Genomic DNA, 25,139 nt, shown 5'->3' on the forward strand with positions numbered 1-25,139 from the left:
CATTTACTTGAAATGTGGAACGGCTATATTTTATCTATAAGATGTACGAGCATGTTTCGATTTGCGTTATAGAGTTTCTGTGTGAGAGTTTAAAGCTTTCACATCACACCAAAGTAGGTTAACACTGAACTAAGACTTTTTGCAATGCTGCATATCCATCTAAAAACAGCATACTAGCATTAAACACTGCACATATATCATTTCGTGCAATGAGAGTTTCTCCACAGTGCACGTTTGACTGAAAGGGCTCTGAGAAAACTTTATATTTGTGTACTTTCCTACAAATATTTCAGCTATGGCTGCAACACTTAAAGTGCATCTTTCATGGTGCAAAGCAACAAAAGATTACTCTGTGGTATTTTCCATTTGGCCTGTGCACATCCTCTGCTCCGTTGCAGACGTGAACAAAAGCCAGTTGGTTCCCAGGATCTTCACTTGATGCGATATCAGAAATTTCCTTTGGCAGTGGAAGAGTGCTTTCTTTCATTGGCTGCTGTGGACTGGGGTTCACACACTGCTGGAGATCAGGCGTCTGCCTCCAACTGCCTATGACAACAAGCATGTTCTGTGCTCGTTTCCTGCAAATTATCTAATTTCTTACCATTTATATTTGAAAGAAAGACTCTTACTTCAAAGATTTACACACAGCCTTGGTCGAAGTCAGCCTGTGAGGTTGAAAATCAGAGTCAACTCAAGTTTAGCTCAGTTTAACTCTGCTGAGTCACTGGTAATATATGATTTAGATCTTGTTTTCTTTTTTTTTGAGCATGAGATGACATGTCAGGATGCTGATCTTTGTGCCCCCAGTTCACTTTGTGCAATATCAACTGACAGTCTCTGTGTGCCAGCAAAGCCATTTGTTTTGGCCTTGCAACTTGAGTCACTGGCACTGAGAAGAGGTTACAGTGCAACTGAGAGTGAGGAAACACGGAAGGAAAAAGTGAGAGGATAATCATGCACACTGCTGAAACAATGATTAACCATTTTAGCCACTATTTGTGAACACATTGGGTCTTCACGCTGCATGCATGGATGTTATTTTTGGTGCCAAATCCTATTCTGTATTCTATTCGGATTCTGTTCTTCTTCTGCTCACGTGCAAAACACAACCTAGCTAAATATGAAAAGAGTTTCAACACTGCAAATGTAACGTTGCCACTTGATGATCATTTTCTCTCAGCGGAGAAACAGGACCGACACCTGAGGCTGGTTCGAGACTACGTGATGCTCCGAGCGGGCTGTTCGGATACTTGACTCGTTTTTCAAATTGGACGTCATGAAGTAATCTCTCTGTTCACGTGATGCATTTGAGCGCCAACTAGGGGTGACAGGCTGCACGATTTGACAGCAAATCTGTCATCAGCTTGTCTCTTAAACCACATTTCATCAACGAAACACATGAGGTAAATGAAGCCTAACCACATATGCAAAGGACAGTGTGTGATTTGGGGATCTCCTGCGGAAGGGAAACAAATGTTGCAAACTGCTCATGCAATAATTTCCTCAACATGCAAACGTAAAAAGGAACAACAAAGAACTGGAAGGGACTGCCATAACGGGTAGCATTTTCTCTGGACTACAGAGACAGTTGAATGTGTGTAAAAAAAATATTTTTTAATTAAAAGTTAGCTCCCTGCTATATTTTAGTATGGTGTAGTATGGTGCTTTGCGTACTTCCTCCAGTGGATTTCTCTTCTCATGGTGACCTCAGCAGGTGCCATGGATGCAGCGCAGAATTGAGCTTAAGATCTTCTAGACCTAAGTTTGTTATCTGGTGACATGAGGGAAGACAGATAAATGACAAATGAGCTGTCTCAGAGCAGTGATAGTTTGACATTCTGGGGACAACGCTCCTTCAAAAGGTTAGCTCAGACTAACTCTAGAGAGGTAATCACAAAGAGTGAGTAAAAAGTATATCCACTTTTATTCCTCGAAGAGGGATTTCAGGGCGTTTTTCCTCTGTCGAGCATCCAAAACGTCAGTGACCTCGGCTAAGAAGGACACATAAATATCCCTTAAATGTACTGTTTGGAGGTAGTCCATCAAAGGAAAACAGACTTTTCTGAGACACTTTAGAGCCTACAATAGACCCAACAATATGCATGCAGAAACTGCAGGCCCAAGAGAAAACATGCAACCTTCAGACAGAGAGACCTCAGATGATATGTGACCATGGGAGATGTCACACCAGTGAAGAAAATTGAAAGAAGAAGGTGGGAACCAGAGGGAGAACTCACATAAGGCTGCTCTAAATCAAATCTGCCAAAAGAAGTGGGATTCGGCCGTGGGGTTCAGGTGGATCTCCCTACTCCACACATTGTTTGAGGGAATAATATCACACCCTCACTCCCTTGGGCCCACCCAATCAGTCTATTTTTTCTCTATTCTTTCATCCTATGAACCCATCCAGTCCTCTAACCACAGTAGCTCCACCTCCGCTCTGATGGTGTCATAAAATAAACTTCCCATATTATTTTTCTTTCTTCCTTCCCTTTTTCACACCAATCCACTGTGCTGTCTCTCAGCGTCAGCATTTCCGTAAAATGAAAAGGCCACCGCCCCCACCCCCACCAAATAGATATTGTCTTTGTTTATGAGGTTGTTTGAAACACTGGGCTCTTCCATGTTCAGCAAGGCACCATCAACTATTTGAAGCCACAATGACATCCCCACTTTAGTAGAGGCACCCAAAGCATCTCTGTTTCACCTTGTGCTGCTGCAACCACAGTGAAACACTTCCCGTGTCCCTCCTACTCGTACCTCCAGTACTTGCTGTGCAGTTTGGAGCGCCTATATGGGGCCAGGTTGCTGTTGGAGAAAATGAAAAATGGCATCTTTGAAAACCTGGATCCACTCTAAGAGAACAGAAGCAATTGATGCCCTGCTGCAAACATTTACATCAGGTTCTGCCGTCTGCTACCGTTGCACAGCTGAGAAGCTCCCACTATTATTGGAGATTAATGGCCCTACTTCGGAGGAAAAAAGGGAAAGGTTCATAGGCACTACAACCTACCACCATCTCTGCACAAAAATTGCTATCAATGTTCTATCTCAGACCAGCTTAGTCAACTTCCCATATGCAATGCATCCCAGTTACAAATCAATTCCCCAGGCCCTGGCAGCAGCTGGGGATTTGGAGCTGGCTCTAGACAGGAATTAGGAATGGATTCAGCACGGAGCGGTGACAGGGTTTTGGTTTCAGTCTGACTATCTGCAAGATGAAAATAGATTCTGTCGGGCTTGCATGCAGCCTCTGCATGCAGAAGAAACAGCTTATAATGGCATGATCTAGATATGACGAGGAGATGTGGGGCTGGAGCAGAGACAGCACTGAGCACGGCCATCAGTTCAGACATTTTTGTCGGAGAACGGGAAGCGTGAGAAAAGTAGCCTGTAGAACACAGTGACATTGGTGGGCACTTCAGGTTGGTTTTAATAACATGGATGGGCAAACATAATGAAATTCACACCAGACATCCTGGCAGCATGAGTGCAATATCAGTCAGCGGTGCCACTCAGAGCTGGCAGTGACATTTTCACTTGCAATTTTTTATTTTTTTTGTCTGGATTTGGAACAAATACTGGCGTGTCTTCAGCTTGTGTCTACTGTACCTTTCTAAATATGTTTTTGTTTTGAACCCTTTCTTTTACATCATCTATATCTTTCTGTAGTGTTTTGTGTCATCTTGAGTTTGATATTTTGCAGGTTACATTACAGGGTCCTCCTAACTAACCCTTCACCCGGGGTTCTGTTCTGTGCCTCCCAGGCCGATACAGGTGTGGACCAAGTCTCATATTGAGGACAAACACCAGACACATTCAAGGAGAATTCATAATAAGATGGCACGCATACTCAAACCAAAAACTGTAGTAAAAGCCATATGTTTGCATCCACCCCATCTGCCACCAAATTTTAAATGCAGAACTTCATCAACATCACATGCATAAACCGTCTGAACTAGCAATCTAAAGGCTGATTTATGGTTCCGCGTTACACGGTGCGCGTCGCCGCGTACTCTACGCCGTAGCTTACGCCGTACCCTACGGCGTAAGCTCTGCGTCGCTTTAACGCGGAACCATAAATCGGGCTTAACAGGGGTCTTCACGTCGGATCTCCTCCCCATCCACATCCAACGCCCAACCTCTACTATAACTAGTGCTGGACAGTATACCGGTTCATACCGAATACCGTTGTTTATTTTTCTCATGATATGAATTTTTCATATACCGTAATACCGGTGAGTAGCGTACACAACGTTGGGAACGCCGCACGGCGCTACGTTCCGCCGTGCCATGTGGCGGAACGTAGCGCCGCTGGACACTGTTTGTGAGGGGACTGTTTAGCAGTAGTGATGCACCGATTGTTCGTAACCGAAATTGTTCGGCCGAAAATGGCAAAAAAAAAACACTTTCGGTGTTCGGTGGAATAAGTGGGAAAAAAAACGAACAATTAATAACGGCGTTGTAATATAACGAAATAGACTGGCCGCTCCCGTAACAGTTGCGCACCAGAAACATAAATCGTTGGCCAACCAAAAAGTAACCACATAAGAATTTTACCTAACATTCACCAGGAGGTGGAACCAAAACAACATAATGCTGGGAAATTAAAACATGTTTTTATGTTCAATAAATATTTTCTACCTTGTAATTTTGTAAAAGATTTTTTTCTTTGAAAAACATGCCTAAATCAAATTTATTTGATTTGATTTGACAGTAAAATAGGCCATTCTAAGTCAATTTACTGCAGCAATTCCTTTCCAAATCATTAGAAAATGTGGTTAACACCCAGTTGTGCATGAAAAAGAAAATTTACCGTGAAACAGATATAATTTTGAAAAATACCGTGATATAAATTTTTGGTCATACCGCCCAGCACTAACTATAACAACAACAAAAAGAAAAATCAAAAAGGCAGAGCATCTTCTTCTTACCCATCTGTGCCTGTGTCTGCTGCCTTTCAGGAGTGCATGGTGGATGAGAGCCCTGCTGATCTGCGTCGAGCCCCTTCGTCTTGCTGCAGAGACCGCTACTATGCCATCGCATGGGTGATGCTGGACGGTCTAACCCGGGGCCGGCGGCCCCCCCGCTGCAGCTGGCTCACTCTGCATTCATCTCGCTCTTTTCCTTTAAACGTCCCGAGCGAGACGCGAGCGGGGGATCCTGCGGGTCGCGGTGATGATGGATCAGCCTCAGTATCCCGTGAATAAAACCGCACCGGTCGGATAATAAACACAAAAGCGGAGAGGAAAAAAGCCTCTCGGATGCGCAGGAGATAGTCCAACGGCGTCAAAGAGGATGGAGCTGGTGAGAGGAGGGTTTAGGGGGGTGTAGGGGGTAAACGTGAACACCGCTGTCTGTCTGCCGTCCTCCTGGCCAACGTTTTCTGTCGTGTTTACGAGCCGCAGCCGCTTCTATTCCTCCCTGCGTGTTTTCTATCCCTGTTTCACCCCCCGGGAGGCCTTTTCTCGCTCAGCACCAACATAAGAAACCTCCCTCCTCTCCTCTCTTTCACGTCCTTTTCATCTTCCCTCTCTCCCTCTCGATACGGCAAGGCTGCAAGAAGCAGGAGGGGGTGGAGACGAGCGTGTGTGTGAGTGTGTGTGTGTGTGTGTGTGTTTATGTGTGTGTGAGTGTGTGTGTGTGTGTGAGGGGGAGGCAAGTGGAAGAAAACTAAGAGAGCGGAAGGAGGAGCCCCGCAAGAGAAGAGAGCTCCTCCCCCGTTATGCTGCTTATCAGCGGGACAGTATTAAATATCAAGTCTGAAAAATATGCGCGACGGGGGGTGGTGGGGATATAGTTGCGCCCAAAAGACCATAGATTCAAGAAGCCTCAAATGCATTCAGCCGCTACTTGGCGGAACTGGTGAGTCAGTATTAGAGGCCTGTGTGAGGCCGTGGTGGTCGCTGTTATTCAGCTCAAAAATGCTGCATGGATCAAATATGAAGACACAACGGTTCTGTTTACAGAGCAGCGCTGTGACCTGAAGGGGGCGCCAGAGCGCCGACACGCGCCGTGTCTCAATGTGACGGACTCTGTATGGAGGTAGATTTGTGTCTTACGGTATTATTCAATCAAAAAAAGATTGCTTCAATCAAAAAATATATTTTCAATTAAAAAAAAAATTCACTTCAATAAAAAACAAATTTCAGGTTCAGCATAATAAAAAAATATAAGATTCAAAAAGAGGCTAATTCATTAAAATGGGTAGCATATGATAGCAAATTCAAACCAGCTAGATACGATAAAGGGTTTAAGCGGTGGACAAATAAGGGAATCACAGCGTGGTGTGTGTTAGTGAAGAACGGGCGGCTGGAGAGTAAGATATAAAAGAAAAATTTGATTTGGATAACCAGGAATTCTATAGGTACCTGCAATTTAGAGATTACTTTCTGAAAGAGATTAGGATGGACCCCTCCGGAGAAGTGAATGGTGTGATCCAACTCATAATCAATTCATACAAAAAAAAAAAAGTTAGAATTGTTTCTGAGCTATATAAAAAATTAATATCAAATAAACACTCAACTAAATACATAAAAGAAAAATGGGAATCTGAATTTAAGATAAAAATCACGGATGAAGAGTGGCTAAACATGTGGAAAATGCACCACACATCCACCAATTCGCGGATCTGGAGGGAGTTCTCCTGGAAAAATCTGGTACGTTTTTTTTATTTCACCCAAAGTCAAGAGTAAACAGTTGAACGAAAATATGCCTTGTTGGAGAGGCTGTGGAACAATGAATGTGGATCACTCACACATTTTCTGGAAATGTGATAAAATCGGATGGTTCTGGAAAACGTTACACGATACATTGATGAAAATACTTGGATATAAGATTCCTTTATCTTGTACGGTATTGTATTTGTGTAACCTGAGTGAAGAAAATATAAGAACGAAGGACAGATACCTGGTAAAAATATTACTAACAGCAGCTAAGAAAGCTATCACGAAGAAATGGGGAAGTGAAGACACCCCTACTCAAGAACAATGGATTCACCTGGTCGAGGAAATCTACACAAACGAAAAACTGATACATCGCCTAAGGCTGCAGGAAGCCCAGTTCAAAGAGAAATGGACGGGATGGACAATATTTATGACTGAACAACGACAAAACAAAAGAACTTGATTGTGGAAAAGAAAATAGAATATGGACAGATTGCTTGGAAAGTGACTCCCAAATGTTGATGTTGTTTTATTTATTTATTTTTTTTTTATTTATTTATTTTTTTATTTTTTTAAAATGTGTTCTGTACTTGTTTTAGTACTATTTTGATTGAGTTGTCCCACCTTTGTAAAGGAAAAATTTGAAATAAAAACTAAAGTGAAAAAAATAAAAAATAAATTCAATCAAACAAAAAAGTGTTTGAATGCAAACAAATATTTGAGACTAAAAAAATGCATTTAAACACTGTTTTTCTTTGATTGGAAATGTTTTCTTTGACTGAAGTGTTTTTTTGTATTTGGGCCATATCATGGGTAGGACATTTGTGTCTTTATCATTTAATCAAAAAGAAGTTGCTTCAAAAAGAAAAAAATATTTTCAAGAAAAGAAAATCACTTCAATAAAAAAAAAAAAACGTTTTCAATCAAAGAAAAAAAGTGTTTGAATGCAAAAAAATATTTGAGACCCAAAAAATGCATTTGAACACTTTTGGATTTTCAAAAAAATCTTCCTCCTCTAAAATATTATTTTTATTTTTCTCCTGCCTGGCCCTAATACTCTTCCGTAGTTTTCATTTCAATCTTATAAAAAAGTGTAGCTTTTGTAGTTTCATATGATACCCACTACGTTAGGCTGGAGAAAATTGATCTTGCGTTCTCTTGCATTTTGTTGCGGGTGTTGCTCGCATTTGTTGCATAGTATTTTTAAGTTGTTAAATCAAATCCTTTTGTTGACAAAACGTATTTGGAGTTTTGACGTATTGGCTTTAGGGCTTCTTGTTTGAGAAAACAGTTGAAAGAAAATCAGAATTAAAAGCTTTTTTAAAACAACTGAATATGTCACTAAAGGTCAAAATTTAAATCTGTGTTTTTGTACACCTCTCTATGGTGTACAATTGTAGAATTGCGACGGCCAACACACAGAAGGTGCAGAGCAAATGTAATTCATCCACTTTCTTTCGCTGCTGTAATTGTAACGTTTTTTTCCTCATCTTTACGTACGTACCTCTTGTGTGTGTGTGTCTGTGTATTTGTGTAAAGAATGCTGATGAGACATGAAATAACCAGTAGCCAATTGAATAAGCTACCCTTTTGGGTTTATATAGTTGTAAATCTGACCCTAAAGGAGTCAGTGCCTCACCAACCATGAAACTCACCGCACGTCACTGATATACATATCTATATATCATACACCTACATCATGTAGGTGTATGTGTGTGTGTGGAGACTTTGCAAGGGACCTTTGACCTGTCCAATGTGTACCTTGCATTTCTTCCTTTTACTCGATGAAGGATCAAAAACAGAGGCTAATATGCTGCTTATTTTATAAAAACTGTTCTTAATTTCAAAACTGGTCAAACCTCTCTTAACCCTTGATTCATGTATACAATATGATACATGATTTTCTGAAACGTGTGTCACACGGTAATAAAATGAATAAATACAAATATTCACAATGATTAAAACATTGATAAAAAAGATTGTTTATAAGCTGTCATAGACAAAATTGCGGGTAACGTCAATTTAAGATAAAACAGAAATCAGAAAGGATTTTCTGTGTGTAATTTCACGTCTTTAAGGCTTTAAAGGGTTAATATGTGCCATATGTACTGGGCTCTTTCTGGCACATATTGCACGGATTCAATAAGATAATAATCTGCTTTGCGTGTTCATCTGATTTTTTTTTGTTTATATATATATATATATATATATATATATATATATATATATATATATATATATATATATATATATATATATATATATATACAGTGGGGATAACAAGTATTTGATACACTGCCGATTTTGCAGGTTTTCCCACTTGAAAAGCATGTAGAAGTCTGTAATTTTTATCATAGGTACTCTTCAACTGTGAGTGATGGAATCTAAAAAAAAATCCAGAAAATCACATTGTATGATTTTTAAGTACTTAATTTGCATTTTATTGCATGACATAAGTATTTGATCACCTGTCAACCAGTAAGACTTCCGGCTCTCACAGACCTGTTAGTTCTTCTTTAAGAAGCCCTCCTGTTCTCCACTCATTACCTGTATTAACTGCACCTGTTTGAACTCGTTACCTGTATAAAAGACACCTGTCCACACACTCAATCAAACAAACTCCAACCTCTCCACAATGGCCAAGACCAGAGAGCTGTGTAAGGACATCAGGGATAAAATTGTAGACCTGCACAAGGCTGGGATGGGCTACAGGACAATAGGCAAGGAGCTTGGTGAGAAGGCAACAACTGTTGGTGCAATTATTAGAAAATGGAAGAAGTTCAAGATGACGGTCAATCTCCCTCGGTCTGGGGCTCCATGCAAAATCTCACCTCGTGGGGCATCAATGATCATGAGGAAGGTGAGGGATCAGCCCAGAACTACACGGCAGGACCTGGTCAATGACCTGAAGAGAGCTGGGACCACAGTCTCAAAGAAAACCATTAGTAACACACTACGCCGTCATGGATTAAAATCCTGCAGCGCACGCAAGGTCCCCCTGCTCAAGCCAGTGCATGTCAAGGCCCGTCTGAAGTTTGCCAATGACCATCTGGGTGATCCAGAGGAGGAATGGGAGAAGGTCATGTGGTCTGATGAGACTAAAATAGAGCTTTTTGGTCTAAACTCCATTCGCCGTGTTTGGAGGAAGAAGAAGGATGAGTACAACCCCAAGAACACCATCCCAACCGTGAAGCATGGAGGTGGAAACATCATTCTTTGGGGATGCTTTTCTGCAAAGGGGACAGGACGACTGCACCGTATCGAGGGGAGGATGGATGGGGCCATGTATCGCGAGATCTTGGCCAACAATCTCCTTCCCTCAGTAAGAGCATTGAATATGGGTCGTGGCTGGGTCTTCCAGCATGACAACGACCCGAAACACACAGCCAGGGCAACTAAGGAGTGGCTCCGTAAGAAGCATTTCAAGGTCCTGGAGTGGCCTAGCCAGTCTCCAGACCTGAACCCAATAGAAAATCTTTGGAGGGAGCTGAAAGTCCGTATTGCCCAGCGACAGCCCCGAAACCTGAAGGATCTGGAGAAGATCTGTATGGAGGAGTGGGCCAAAACCCCTGCTGCAGTGTGTGCAAACCTGGTCAAGAACTACAGGAAACGTCTGATCTCTGTAATTGCAAACAAAGGTTTCTGTACCAAATATTAAGTTCTGTTTTTCTGATGTATCAAATACTTATGTCATGCAATAAAATGCAAATTAATTACCTAAAAATCATACAATGTGATTTTCTGGATTTTTTCTCACAGTTGAAGAGTATGATAAAAATTACAGACTTCTACATGCTTTTCAAGTGGGAAAACCTGCAAAATCGGCAGTGTATCAAATACTTGTTCTCCCCACTGTATATATATATATATATATATATATATATATATATACATACATACATATATAGTGTGAGTGTTAGGTTCAAACACTTAACATTCTTATCATCAAACTTTCTGGAGACAAAAGAGACACGGACACAGTTAAGTGACTTGCGCAAGGAGAGCACATAGCTGACTGCGCCCCTAAAGGGAGGGAGAAAGGGAGTGGTCGCAGTCAGTGGACAGGTATAGAATGTTCTTGTTCTTGTTTGTTAGCAACAAGAAGTTTCCTCTTCTCTGCAGATTTCTGCTTTATGTTGATAATCAGGAAACTTCTTGTGCAGCACTTTTTAATCACTTAACACAGCATTGTTTTATCAGTGTGTCCCAGGCGTAAGCAAATTATCATACGTTCTGTTAATAGCGAGCATGATAACTTACTACTTATTTACAATAATTCCAAGAGAGAGATAGAGAGAGAAATGTTTGACAATAATGTTTAACCACGGCGGGGAGTGGTAACTTTGTGGCTACAGAGGTGGACTTGGACCTGGAGGGTCCAGGTTCAAGCTTCACAAAGAGCACTGTGGGCTCCTGAGCAAAGCCATAACCCCCAGGAAAAATGTCAGTAAGCTGCTCCAAGTGTAACTAGTGATGGGTTAAAAGCAGAGTAAACTAATTCTAAAGTCATTGTCATGTTACATTGTGTTATCTATTTCCCCTCAGACTCAGGTCTGTAGGGAAAATGTTCACTCAAGTGAATAAAAAGCCCAGGTGTTCGTTATTTGGCAGCTGCAATACTTTTCAGACTCGCAGTGGCCTATGACCAATTACATTTTAACGAGTATCAGTATCACCAAGTCGGTCCAATTGGTAACACCGCCGCCTGTTAGTTATCCAGTAAATCCAGCTAGATGCTCGGCCTCCTGGAGTTTAACATCCCGCATACCAGTTGGGGATCTACAACCTCAAAGCCTGCATCTGTGTTCCCTCTGAGTAGCCACTGGTGGCTGGTGGTTGTGGTTTAGGGATCCACAAACTCATGCTGTTTCTTCTCTTTATCAAATATTGATGTGAACCTGTCAGTACGACTCACCGTGGCATGAAACCTTGTGTCTCTGACAGCAGGAAGCTGCCTCATAAAGCACAGTCGTGAAGTTAGTTCTGGTAGCACATGAGCCAAACCAAATCTCAAATTCAGTAAGAATCTGAGGGTGTAGTTTCATTTCAAACTAAACAAAATGTAAAATATTCATTGTCGCCTTGCTAGAAACTACAAAGAGGCCCGTATCTGGTTGCAAATGTTTATTTCCCACCACAGGAGACCTCCAAATGCTCAAAGAGCTGTGAAATATCCAGCAAAGGAGCCTCTGTGACTTTGATCCAAGTCCAGACATACTGCAACATCACTACTGTGCCAGCGAGTTCACAATTGTCACCATAGAGCTTATTAAATGTGGATACAATTCCACAATGACAGACAGGTTTGGAGGCGAGGTTAGGCAGATATGCAAGTGTGTGTAGTTGCCTGTGTGCGTGCAACGAACAGTGTGTCCTAAAACAAAAGGCAATTGACGTATTATAGGCCAATGTAGTGTCTAGTCAACAATGTTATCACAGTCAGACGCTTCATTCAGTAATAGTTCAGGGGTCATATTTCGCTGAGTGTTTCATAAATGCCACAATTGCCAGTGTGCGTTGGAGGTATTTTCTGATTTTTGAGTAGATACCGAAAAACAGTTTAAATTAATATCAGACTTTAGAGCACAGTCAAAGATTGAAGACGGATGCTTAGTGGTATTTGTGGATTTCAGTTTCCACAAGCTGTAACTGTTGATCATCAGTATACCATCTCTAGATACAGTAAGTAGTCCTGATAGTGCCATCTTTAGAGGGTAGGGATGCAAATTATCGATTATTTCATTAACTGATAGTTGATAACCTTATCGATCGATCATCGATTAGTTGATAAGCGGCGTTTTTCATCTGAGATACAAACATAATTTTTTTTGCTTATATAAAATACAAAGGACATTTTAATGTATTCCTTAATCAAATATTTATTTGATACAAAAGTAACAAAAAGACATTTTTGTACCACAAGGAATATAATATAAAGTGCACTTCAAGGCTATTAGTAGTAGCAGCGGCCCATAATAGTGTAATTTGTGTCAAGCAAATTTTAAGTTCTAGTTACGTTTTAAGTTAGAGTTTCTGCAGTGTTCAAAATAAAATTATGAGACCTGCTGTATTGGAGCACATTTTCTTTTAGTTAAAACTGTAGCGGGAACAGATGTTTAGAGAAACCTATGTATGTACCGGGTGAAGGCTGATTTATGGTTCCGCGTTACAACGACGCAGAGCCTACGCCGTAGGCTACGGCGGCGGCTCTGCGTCGATTTAAGGCGGAACCATAATTCAGGCTTCAGGGGAGCATATCGGAGCACAACCAGAAGAATATAGAGTGGATTAAAAATAAAAGTTAAGCACTGAGCTACATGTGTCTCCCGTCTGGGCCATTGCAGACTCACTGCCTGAGCAAGATATTACTAAAACCAAACATATCCGCCGTCTCTTTCTTCTGTGCGCGCCGCGGCGGCAGCGTGTTGTGTCGCATTAAATGTGGTCCGGGCGTAATACCAGCTGGTGAAATTAAACGAAAAAAAAAAATAAATAAATAAATAGATTAATTGTAATCGTTAATTTTAATCGGGTAATTTCATAACGGCAATTAATCGAAAATCGATTAATTATTAACATCCCTATTAGAGGGTTTTTTTTGTTTACATCAGTTTACTCAGAAAGAGTCTTAAATACGATAACAGACACTAAGGCATATGCTGTCTTTTAACAGGTACAAGGTAGTAGGGCTTTCAGCTATGCTGCCCCCTCTGCTTGGAATGAGTTGCAGAAAATCTTAAAATTGAATAATCTTGTGTCACTTGATGCTTTTAAGGTTCTTCTGAAAGACTTGGAAGCAAGTACAACTGGCTGTAGATGCTTTGACTGCTGATTTTGTTTGTGATTTGTATGTCTGATTTGTTTTTCACTGTTTTGTTATTGTTGGTTTGTGCAACTTTGTGTTTGTGCTGTTGCTTGTCTTGGCCAGGACTCTCTTGTAAAAGAGATTTTTAATCTCAACAAGACTTTTTTTTCCTGATTAAATAACGGTTATAAATATATATATAACAGAGAAACAGAAGTAAGTCATTTCAGAAGCCTTCACTGAATACCTGAGAGAACGTGGATATTCTTTAAGCACCGAGCAGTGTTCTTGTATAACGTCACGGCTAACTGCCATGTCAAATTTTATTGAGATTATTAATCCCAAACACTCCTTACTGAGAAAACAGCTGAAAAAATCAGTAACATTATAGTGATGGAATGATTTCTCAGATACTACTGAAGAACAAGAGTAAGAAATATTTAGTGACTGTTCATATAATCATAGTCTCTCTCTTTCTCTCTCTCTATCTCTCGATCTCTCACTCACACACACACACACACACACACACACACACACACACACACACACACACACACACACACACACACACACACACACACACACACACACACACACACACACAAATATTTTATAATCCAGATTGACAGGATAAAGTTTGGTGTAAGTACCTCTCAAGTTTTTCGCTGCCTTGGTTTTGTTTTCCTCTAAGCCCAGTACTGGCTGATGATGAGAAGTTCCAGGTTATCCACTTGCCGTCTGCCGTGTCCTGGTTGTCTCCTCTCAGGTGACTTCGAAGAGCTCTGGCAACAAAGTCTGTAAGAACGTTTCACTGGTCTGAACAAACCCTCGCATTCATAGACTGTAGGACTATAGCAAACACTGTTCATACTCTAAATACACACACAGATAAGTGCACCCTCTGGTTAATGTTAACTCCCAACCAGGAAACAATACCCTCGTTTTACTGTATTACAGCGTGGCCACAATAAATGTAGAGGGAGGGTTATTTTTGACACCTTTGATAACAAGAGAAAAGAGGAACCCAGTTAAAGGTACAGGCTTTACTGTTTTGCATTTTAATCTAAAACAAACTTCTTGCTATTCAAATACTAAAAACACAGGACAATGAAATAATAAAAAGCATGTATCAACTAAGATCTGCTATTAAGCATGTATAATAATACATTCTTTACACCAAATTTTCACCTTTCAACACATTTGTTTTAACAGAAATATAAAAGTAATTTTATAATCCAAAAGTAATATTAAACTGTTGCTTTGTACTTAATTATTCAAGGAAAAAAAGGAAAGATAATTATTTAAAGAAGCGATGTAGAACAAGCATATAGGTGGATGTATAACATCTTTTACTTGCAAAAGTGTATAGTTGTGGGAATGAGTTATCTCCTACCAGTCCTTATTGAAGTCTGTAAAAGCATCCCCATGAAAATTTTCCATTATTTCAATAGTGCATTGTGTAGATATTCAGTGCTGGGTCCATTATGTTGGGCAGAATGTGCAACGTTCTTCATTGCAGAATGAGGTCCAGAGCAGTCCCCAGAACAGAACCAGCCATCAGTATCACTGGCGCTGATGATGCTGCAGCCCAAACCCATGACTGTAGATAAAACATGTTTCACTAATACATATTACTGTCGATATACAACAACTTGCTGCAAATATTAGGCTCCTTCAAGAATCGGTTGACTCTGACTATGACTGTATCTACAGTCCCCATCATCTCCACTTATTCTTTCAAAATGAAAACTGTGTTTCAGTAGTAAGTTATCATGCTCACTATTAACAGAACGTATGATAATTTGCTTACGCCTGTGACACACTGATAAAACAATGCTGTGTTAAGTGATTAAAAAGTGCTGCACAAGAAGTTTCCTGATTATCAGCATAAAGCAGAAATCTGCAGAGAAGAGGAAACTTCTTGTTGCTAACAAACAAGAACAAGAACAATCTATACCTGTCCACTGACTGCGACCACTCCCTTTTCCCCCTTCTTTAGGGGCGCACAATACATTTGAGGTCTGCCCGATCTGTCCAAATTCCTCTTCCGCCAGTGTATCCAACTCACCACTAGGTGAAAACAATTATTAATAACTCTCTAATAACTGAACCAGCACTCACTTTGTGGCACAACACCATGTAATGGCTGATTTTGTATTTATGGAAACTTTTTTACTTGTTGTTGCTAGCATGGCTTGGGACTTTGAGAAGTAGCTAAAATCGTTGCCTCCTGCTGCAGGGGAGGACTGAGTTCACCTGTGAAACATGCATGGTTGTCTGTGATAATCAGCAATCCCCCACTTCAGGAACACCGTTGTTTTCTGTTGTTAAGGCTTCAGTACAAACGTCTCCCTTCCACACATCCCAATTATCCTTCGGGTATGGGAATGCTATTCATTTTGAGATGCTGCAGAAAGCCAACACCTCTGACGGCGGGAGAGATATGAATAGGGAATTCCAACCCGAATCATTACCCACATACCTGTGTAGCCCAGTTCCAGAACTTCTTTACAGTACAGAACTCAGATTTATCCAGTTGGAAAATGCTAGACTACTGCAGACTCACAGAGCTCTACAAGAAGGTAAAAAGGAACTTAATGATGCATGCAGTGAAATTAAAGCCCTTAATGAGGCTTCCTGGGCACTTAGAGCAGACATCCATCACTTTACTGGTTCACAAGATTGTCTTCACTACCCTTCATCTCTTCAGACAGCCCATACAGAAGTGGACATCATTCCAAGTTCAGAGGGAACCATCACAGATTCCTCTGCACAATCCTTCCAGAGGGCCTCACGTTCTGTGTCGATCAGGCCAGTTGTCAGATATACGCAGATCTGCGGTTGTGCAAAAACAACCTAGCAGGTGGGGCGGCACCTGGAATAACTACTACTACTGTCATTTAGCAGACACTTTTATCCAAAGTGACTCACATCTGAGACAAACACACCTTGGAGCAATCAGGGTTAAGGGCCTTGCTCAGGGGCCCAAGGTGGTTCATCTTGGTTGCCATTCCAGGGCTTGAACCAGCCCACCTCTTTAGCCACTAGACTACCACCCCCCATAACTCCACCGCAATCCCCTCCTATAGGGCTGAGTATACTTCTGCGTCACACACACGCAGAGCACACGGCGCACCCGTGGTGCCGTCACGAATCGTTCAGACTTCTCCGTCTCTCCGTTTGGTCGCGGTGCAGTACCCCCCGCGGCCACTAGTTAGCGATCTTTTTCTGAATGGTTTATCCGACTTTTTCCGGTCACAGTAAATCAAAGAAATAAGGACAACTATTGTGCAAAAAACAAAAACAAAAAAAATCACATATAAACGAAGAAAAAAGCCCTGGAAGTTCACTACTGATTCAAACCGGAAACCGGAAATGCTTCGCTTTCAAACGAACCAATCACAGCCCTCTCGGTCTGCGTGTGGACGGCGTCTCCTCGACGCGTAGTTACAATTTTCGGGAGGTGCACGTCACTGACGGCGCATGTGACGGCGTGTCCTCTGCGTGTCCAAAAACCACACGCTGTAGACACGGCGTCGTTTTGACGCAGAAGTATAATTCAGCCTTAAGGCTGAGTTGACATATAGAGCACCCAAGCTCACCATTTCAAAGTGTATACACCCTGATCCTTGTGCGTTTGCACAAAAAAACCCTACAACAAGATGGGACGGAGCTCTTTAAGGTTTATCTCAAGCTTGATGAGGCAAGGCTCATAGGTAATGCCTACCTGAATTCACCAACCCCTTACACAAACTCATTAGCTGGCCTTGAAAAGGCTGAGATTTATAAAATGGAAATGCAGAAGCTGATTGAAGACAGTGCAGTCAAGGAAGTTCCTGAGGAGACCCCATCACATGTGAGCTGGTGATCATCAGGTACGTATCTTCCCTGAGGACCATTCCGTACTGAGATTCCTGTGGCATTATCTGAAATCAGATGAGCCCCCTAAAACATTTGAGTGTCAGGTCTTGCCCTTTGGGACCGCTTCCAGCCCCTGCTGCCCAACATACACTCTACAGTGCCATGAACAAGATCACTATCTGAAGCTTTTATGTTGATAACTGTCTGCAGAGTGCCGGTTCACCAGGTCACGCTAAGACCTTAGTAAATCAACTTCAGGACATCCTCATGACCCCTTTATTTGAACTGTGTCAGTGGGCTTGCATTGAGCCAAGTGTGGCACCCGCCTGCCAAAGCCAGATTGAAAAGCCTGGATCTGTTGTTGGCTGAGGACAAATCCAACCTAATAGAAATTACACTTTGTCTAATTTGGAATTGGCAGACAGATTTTCTCAGATACAAACATAAGCCTGGGGACTATGAAGTACCTACTGTGAGGAATATTTACAGAGTACTGGCTTCATAATATGATCCTCTTAGCTACCTGTTAACTTTCTCCACTCAGCCCAAGCTTATACTTCAGCTGCTTTTGGATAAGTCACGTGGTTAGGATAACCCTAATTTGCCCACTCACCTGCTGCAGGTTTGGGCCAACTGGGAGGCTAAGCTTAAGCTTTTATGTTACCATATCTTTCCACAGCCATTTGCACCAGTGCAAACCAACATGGCAGGTGCTACTTTAGAAATACACATCTTTCCAGATGCATCTGAGCAGGCTTGTGGAGCTGTGGCCTACATGAGGAATGAAGATCCCAGAAGCCATATACACCTGGCCTTCATACTTGCTCGTTCCAGAGTAGATACAAAACGACCACTTTCCATCCTACGTGTAGAGCTCTTTGCAGCCACTGTGGCTGCACAATTAGCAAGTATGTTGGAGAAGGAGCTCACTTTAACCATAGCACACACTGCTCTATGGTCAGACTCCACTACCATTCTTACATGGCTCACTTCCCAATCATGCTGCCATGATTGGGAAGGTCGCCGTACGAGCAAAAATAGTAGAGATGAAAGATTTGACTGAAAGGTGGACCTGGCACTATGTGAATTCAGTGTATAATCCAGCATACGATTTAACTTGGAGAAATGCCCTAGAAAATCTTAAAAGACATAGCAGGTGGTCTCACAGGCCACCCTTTCTCCTCTCTCCCAAAGCCTGGACTCCTGGCCAGAAAGGCTCAGCATTGAGTCATGTAAAGATGCAGCCAAGTGTTACGTTCAGAAGGGTTTAGTCTGAACCACTGTAGCTAGAGAGGAGAGTGCACACAGGAATAGTCTTACGATGTTTAATTATTAAAATTATCGCAAAAAACAAAAACTCAAAAAACACCAACCACTCAAGGATAAAAAAAACTAAAATAAAATCCAGAGGGCAGTGGCAGAAGGCAGTCTGGCCACAGGAACGAGGAAATAACCAAAGAACTCAGGCATGAGGCACGCCACGCAACAGGTTGGAACTAGCTGGCAGATATATCTGGTAGTGGAGGTTGAACCGGTCTTTTATGGGGAGCTTGATGAGATAAGAAACAGGTGTGCCTCGATGAAGCCCGGGAAGGAAATAGTCCATTCATGCCTCCTGCCACACACCCTGCAAAAACCAAACACAAAGGGAGGGGGAAAACAGAGCACAGACGAAAACCAAATACAAAACAAAATCCCAGACCATGACACCAAGTTCTGAAAGACTGCTTTTTGTGGGGCAACAATCGCCTCACCCATTCAAAGCCGTTATATCTTCATCAACATACCTCCTCCTGTTCTCTGCTCAGTGCTAAAGAGAACCTTCAAGCAGAGATCAACATTCTTCGGCAAGCCCAGCAACAGTCATTTCTAGAGGATTACCGACTCCACACAGTGGGAAGCCTGTTTCATTGAAGAATCATTTACAGATACCCCTTTTCCACCAAACTGGTTCCAGGGCTGGTGCTGGGCCAGAGGTGGTGCTGATTCACAACTCGTTCAACTTGCGCACCAGCTGAAAACCGCTTTGCTTTTTCATAGTTCGGGTGCAATGGGAGCCACGTCATTACGTCACTGCAACGTCAGTTACATTGCTGCGTTTATATTGGCACGAAAATTGAAGCAACAACAACGTATTTGCTCTGATAAGGACTTGGTCCGCGTAGCACCCTCCGTGGACCATATCACTAAAAGACAGGTTGTCTCTTCCACAGACCACTGCTGCTTTGCTGCATCCATATTAATTCATCGCTTATTTGAAAATGTCGCTGTCTCGCAGTCTTGGTATTGCCGTTAGTCTTAATAACCCCGCCCTTCCGCTTAGATAGTGGTTGTTTCCTCTAACCCAGCAAAGAGTTGGTGCTACCTTGGAACTGCTTTTTCTGGCCCAGAGCCAGTTTTTTTGTCAGTGGGAACAGAAAGCCTGGTTCCAAAATCAGCACTGGCCCAGAACCAGGCCTGGAACCGGTTTGGTGGAAGGGGTATCACTGGCACTGGAAATGGATGAATCTATGGGCTTCATAAGAGTGGATGGTTGCTTATGATACTTGGGGAGTGTAGATAGTTCAGCATTGCTCCCCATTGTCCTTGATGCCTCACATCCCATCACACATTTGTTCATCAAAAGGTATTACAGTGATCTGCAACATCCAGACTTGGAATATATTTTTGGAGTTGTGGAGATCATTCTGGATTCTACAGGAACTTGAGGGTTTCTGGTGACATCAGCATACCTGTGGTGATTGTCAATGCTGGAGAGCTCAGCCTTCCATTCCTAAAATGGCTGATCTTCCTGGTGCTCGTCTTAAGCTGGGCATACACTGTGCGATATTTTAAATCGTTTGAGACTGCCCCATCTCACACTGCAGGACTAGATCGCTGAGTTCAAAAGTTCACAGCCCACAACTTATGGTCTCACACGGCACGACCTGATGCTCTGATGCGACCCGTCTGCTCACACTATACGATCATAATCTTCATGTCGGACTTCTGTGTACTGGAACTCGAGGCCGGTTTTGGGGCAGGGGTGGGCTGTGCCCACCCAAACGTGTGTCCTGCCCACCCAATCAAAGGTTATGGGGATCCTTTATTTTTTTATAATTTTATATTTTTATATATATATATATATATATATATATATATATATATATATATATATATATATATATATATATATATAAAAAAATATCTGTACAGTTTCTGATTGGGTGGGCACTGCGCATCATTTTTAGACACAACAATGAACGCATACCGCAAAAGTTGTGTCTCGGCGGAGGGACCCGGCGTCCCAGCAAAATGAGCACAACAGAGAAGTTCAAAACAGCGCACAGAGCGCACACTAAAGGCTGATTTATGGTTCCGCGTTACACCAACGCAGAGCCTACGGCTTATGTTACGCGGCGACGCGCACCCTACGGTTGTCAATCTCATTGTGTAGTCCAGTTGATGCTCCGAGTATTAAGTCAATGACGAGAAGGTTTTATTCTGTTTGTATGTATGCTGTAAAACATGCATCTTTAACTCCGAGTAATGTCTGATATTGTATTTATGGAGACGGTTGTACTTGTTGTTGCTAGCATGGCTTGGGACTTGGGAGTAGTAGCTAAATACATAACTTCCCGCTGCAGGGGAGGAGGGGTTTCACCTGTAAAACATGCATGGTTGTCTGTGATGTAATTATGCTGTACTTTTATTCAACCACTCGGTGGTGCCATGTGCAAGTGTGGTTTATCAAGCTTGAGAAGGGTTAAACTATTAAAAAAAATCCTGTTCTGAAGAGCAAATTAATTCTGCGAGTTAGTTAGTTTCAGACTGATGGCAATTACTTTGTGTCAACCTGATTCAATAAGTTGCTCACAGCAAATCCCCTGATGACCAATCTCCTCACTCCTTTGTGTCCTAACCGATACACATTCTTGTTTACTGCTTCATTCCTAAATAATTAGCTCCTAGCAAAACTACTGGACAGACTCAAAAGATTAGATTTTAGTCCAGGTCAGTTTCTTTTTTCTTTTCTTTTTTTCAAAAGGGGATTTTGTCAGTTTCAATTTATTTCAGTGACCATTGGGAGTATTTACTTTCTTAATGGAAGGGTACAAACATAATAGGCTTGGGCGGTATCCAAATGTTAATACCGTCAAACTTCCTCCACATTTTACCCCGGTATACGGTATTACCGTGACATAAGCCTCAAGTGGTATTACCAAACTGTTGGCTTGAGCCTTCACCGTTCAGAAACTGAATACCAAACACTATTACTGAACAATAACAACATAACATGCTTAATATTAACAACTTTTATTAACAACAAATGCAGCTTAGGGTCTTCGTCTCCTTCAATGACAGGCTCCAAACAGTAGGCTGTTATTTCAGCGCTGGCTCGCTTCTCTGCAGTGCCGACTTGACCTGCCGCTGCAGCGGGTCGTTTTTGCAGGACGGTTCCCAGAGACATCTTTTTTCGTGGGGGTTCGGTTGTGCCTCTGTCTCTTGGATTCTGATAGCCACTGCTGCTGGTGTTTGCCCCTCTAAGCTCACGATCTCAGCCTGTAATTCAGCCTTGATTTCAGCCAGTGCGTTATCATCAGTCTCATATCCTCCGCGGTAACGAGGGTCGAGGAAAGTGCACTTTCGCATTAATTTGCGCACTGAATCAGATTCATACTTGGCCTCCAGCTTTTTTAGAATTGCAGTTTTTATTGACTTTGTTAGAGGTTCGAGGTCGTTTTCTGACACAGCCAACACATTGTCACGGAGATGCGTCCTTAGGTTAGAGGTGTTTGCATCTCTCGCGGTCACCTTTTTATTGCACAATTTACAAATTGCCTCATCAGTATTTACCGGCTCTCCTTTCTCGTTTGCTTGTAACCGGAAAAACTCCCAAACTGCAGAAGTAGTGTTCTTTTTTGACACCAAGTCACTCGGTGCGCGATCTGCCATCTTTCTCCCCCTCTCTCTCCCAGTGCGTCACTCTCCTCTCTGTGCTGTCAGGTGATGACATCACGTTCATAAACTTTATGGAAAGTCTCAAAATGTAGGCTAAAACATATTCAACTATTTAAGTAAAACTGAAAATTCAACCACACAAGTGCTACTGGACATAGAATCAATTTTAGGCATTAAATTACTTTTATTTGATATTTAATTGTTATCTCTTATATAAGTCCATTGCATTTTTTCATGACAGTATTGAAAATGATACTGCTGCTATTTTTAGACACCGACAGTATACAATATTACCGTAATACCGTCCAAGCCTACAACATAACTCAGTAAGTTTGCACTAACTAAAAGACAAATCAATTTTCTGTCATTTAGCTGTCACAAGTTGCAGATGTGAAATGAGACTTAAGGTGTGGCAAAAGGTGGAACTAGTGTGGGCGTAAGGTCTCTGTGGTCAGGAGCAGAAAATGCTTGTTTCCTTCTGAGCTTAACATACTAAAAAACACATTCTGTTAATTAGGGCCCGAGCGCTGACAGTGCAAAGGCCCTATTGTATCTGTAGAAATTCTTTTTTTTTCTCTCGTTATTTTTATTTTTCCAACGAAATTAGGGCCTTTTTGCTCCCCTAAATGTACCTCAAAAGTCACCAAATTTGCCCCTTCTTCTGATTGGTCGATATTTGATATATCCTATTTTCTGCCATAACTTTTGAATGGTATGACATACAAAGTTGTGGGTGGTGTCATCGGACTCGGTTTTGACTCCTTCACCTTAACTGGTGCAAATTACCCCGCCCCTTCATCTGATTGGTCGATATTTGATAGTTCCTACTTTCTGCCACAACTTTTGAATGGTTTGATATAGAGAGTCGTGGGTGGTGTCATCAGCTAAATGTCCAGGCCTGAAGACATCTACATGCAAGTCATACAAGCGCTTCCACTGCAGCACGCCTGAACGTGCACAAGGGTGTGAGGCCCCGTTCATCGCCGCTTGCAGCTTTAATTGGTTTTGTTACTGCTTCCACCATCCAATCCAAAGTCTCCTTGGAGGCAGGGATCTTTCCCATCCTGACTATACATCCAGCACAGTGAACTTGCTCTCCAGCTTCTTTTAAACACTCATCGCTCAAATTCCTTATTTTGAACAGTTCTTTGCTGATATTTCACTTCCATATACTGTTTAACGGCTTTATTTTCTCAATGTTATGCTTTATAAAAATAAAAAAATGTATTACACAAATGTATTGCAAGTTAGACAGATTATTGCTGTATGGTCTTATCTGAACAAGTTCAGGCTTTATCTAAACTGGACCCTTTTGAGATGAATATACTTGATTCCAGACACCTATTCCGAAGTGTTTTACCATTTAAAAGTGTGTTTTGAGCAGTTCTCAACATTCTGACTTTTATCCCCAAATACATAACAAGCATTTGCTCATGTTTCAGCATATAAATACACATTTTACAAAGCCTCCAAGATTTGTTTAAATTTATTTAAAAAATTATGTTAAAATGAAATTACATCTGTGAAGAGTACATTTTGACTTGTTTGGAACGCAAAAGTCAACATTTTGGAAATAAGGGGGAGGGGGGGAGTAAACTTGAATAGCAAAAAAGAAAAAGACTTGGTGTCACCTCATTATTTATGCAAAAACCTCAAGTTTTTCAGCTTTTTGGTTGTTAGCATCAGAGTTGTCACATCCAGATGTATCATCATTTGACCTATTATTTATGAAACTTAAAAGAAACTCTTGCTAAAATTAGAATTAGGTACTAACCTAAGAAATCCCAATTTTGTAGAAAGTAGTGATCTACAGAGTCATTGCTCAATCTTAACAAAATTGACTACATTCACCCCTTGAAATAAAACAATAACATTTTTTTTTCAGTGGACAGTCAGATTTATGGTCACCTTTAAAAAATATTTAAATAGCTATATTCTATGATTATATTGTAAATGCCATTCAGCTATGCATTCATATTCATAGGTGTTTATATACTGGCTCACATTTCCAACGACTCAGAATAATCTGTGCTCAACAGGAAATTCAGCGTGCTTGATGACGACATCAAAGGGAAACTTTTGGTCACTTTTTTTAGGGATTGTAATCAAGGAAGCTGAAAACAAGGTGAATTATGAGGAGACGGATTATATTTTCAAGTCCAGATGGAAAGACAAAAAAAAAAAAAGACCTGCAAACTCATTCATTCATTTAATTTTAAGGCCTTGCAGTGTGTTGTCATTCTCAAATTCAAAACCATTCCAGTCTTTTTTACATTCAACCAAAGTTTCTAAAATGTGAATTACATATGAAGCCACTGTTAGGGTGTGTGGTGATACTATTTTCATCACAGTTTCTCTGGCTGCACCCAACTGTAAAAGTTCAAAGTGGGGGCATTTATTTTCTTTTGTGAAACATTAATAGCATTATCCAGCACTCCAACTTGTTCATATCTGCCTCATTAATCCAAGTGCCTCCATGTAGGCAGAAAATCCTGTTCGCCTCCTTCCGACTGATACACCAAAATCCTCTTCACTGGGGCCCGAGGCCTCCCTGGGTGCTCTGGCTGTCGCTGTGGTCGCTTCCCCACAATCGGTAAAACTGGCTGAAGTCCACGTAAGGCGGCACTCGGCCCGTCTCATCAGGCTGTGCTGCTTGACTCCCTCTCTGGCGAAACAGGCTTCCATCCCCTGAGCTGGAACTGGAGCTCTGTGTCTGGGTGTTGGTGGACTGGAGCGTGGCTGTGGGGCTCTGGCTGCTGGGGAGAGTGGAGGAGCAAGAGGAGGAGACAGGTATCAGGGTCGGAATGGAGAAAGGGGAAGTGGGAACGCCACAGGAGGGGAAAGGTTCCCTGTCAGAGGTGGAGAAA

At 41.7% G+C, this 25,139-nt stretch overlaps 3 protein-coding genes across 7 annotated transcripts in view; all 3 read right to left on the minus strand.

Annotated features, from left to right (window-relative positions):
• Window positions 1-14,357, minus strand: part of mgat3b (beta-1,4-mannosyl-glycoprotein 4-beta-N-acetylglucosaminyltransferase b) — a 75,565-nt gene extending 61,208 nt beyond the window's left edge. Inside the window, exons 1-2 of one of the 4 annotated variants that reach the window (XM_061720577.1) lie at window positions 4,935-5,545; window positions 2,761-2,808 (exon numbers count right to left, since the gene is read on the minus strand). The gene's annotated coding sequence lies outside the window, so the exon portion shown is untranslated. Of the gene's footprint in view, window positions 1-2,760; window positions 2,809-4,934; window positions 5,546-13,717; window positions 13,762-14,120 lie in introns of those variants that run through there. The other 3 variants (XM_061720582.1, XM_061720586.1, XM_061720569.1) reach the window with 3 other exon arrangements.
• LOC133442628 (parvalbumin-7-like) overlaps window positions 1-25,139 on the minus strand; it is a 470,342-nt gene that overhangs the window by 418,213 nt on the left and 26,990 nt on the right. The window lies entirely within an intron of this gene.
• tab1 (TGF-beta activated kinase 1/MAP3K7 binding protein 1) overlaps window positions 24,467-25,139 on the minus strand; it is a 32,370-nt gene continuing 31,697 nt past the window's right edge. The window contains exon 11 of one of the 2 annotated variants that reach the window (XM_061720600.1): window positions 24,467-25,025. In XM_061720600.1, the coding sequence (XP_061576584.1) occupies window positions 24,803-25,025 (223 nt within the window). In that variant the 3' untranslated portion in view covers window positions 24,467-24,802. Of the gene's footprint in view, window positions 25,029-25,139 lie in introns of both variants that reach the window. The other variant, XM_061720594.1, reaches the window with a different exon arrangement.

This window comes from Cololabis saira, chromosome 1 (genome assembly GCF_033807715.1).
Source record: "Cololabis saira isolate AMF1-May2022 chromosome 1, fColSai1.1, whole genome shotgun sequence".
NCBI lineage: Eukaryota > Metazoa > Chordata > Actinopteri > Beloniformes > Belonidae > Cololabis > Cololabis saira.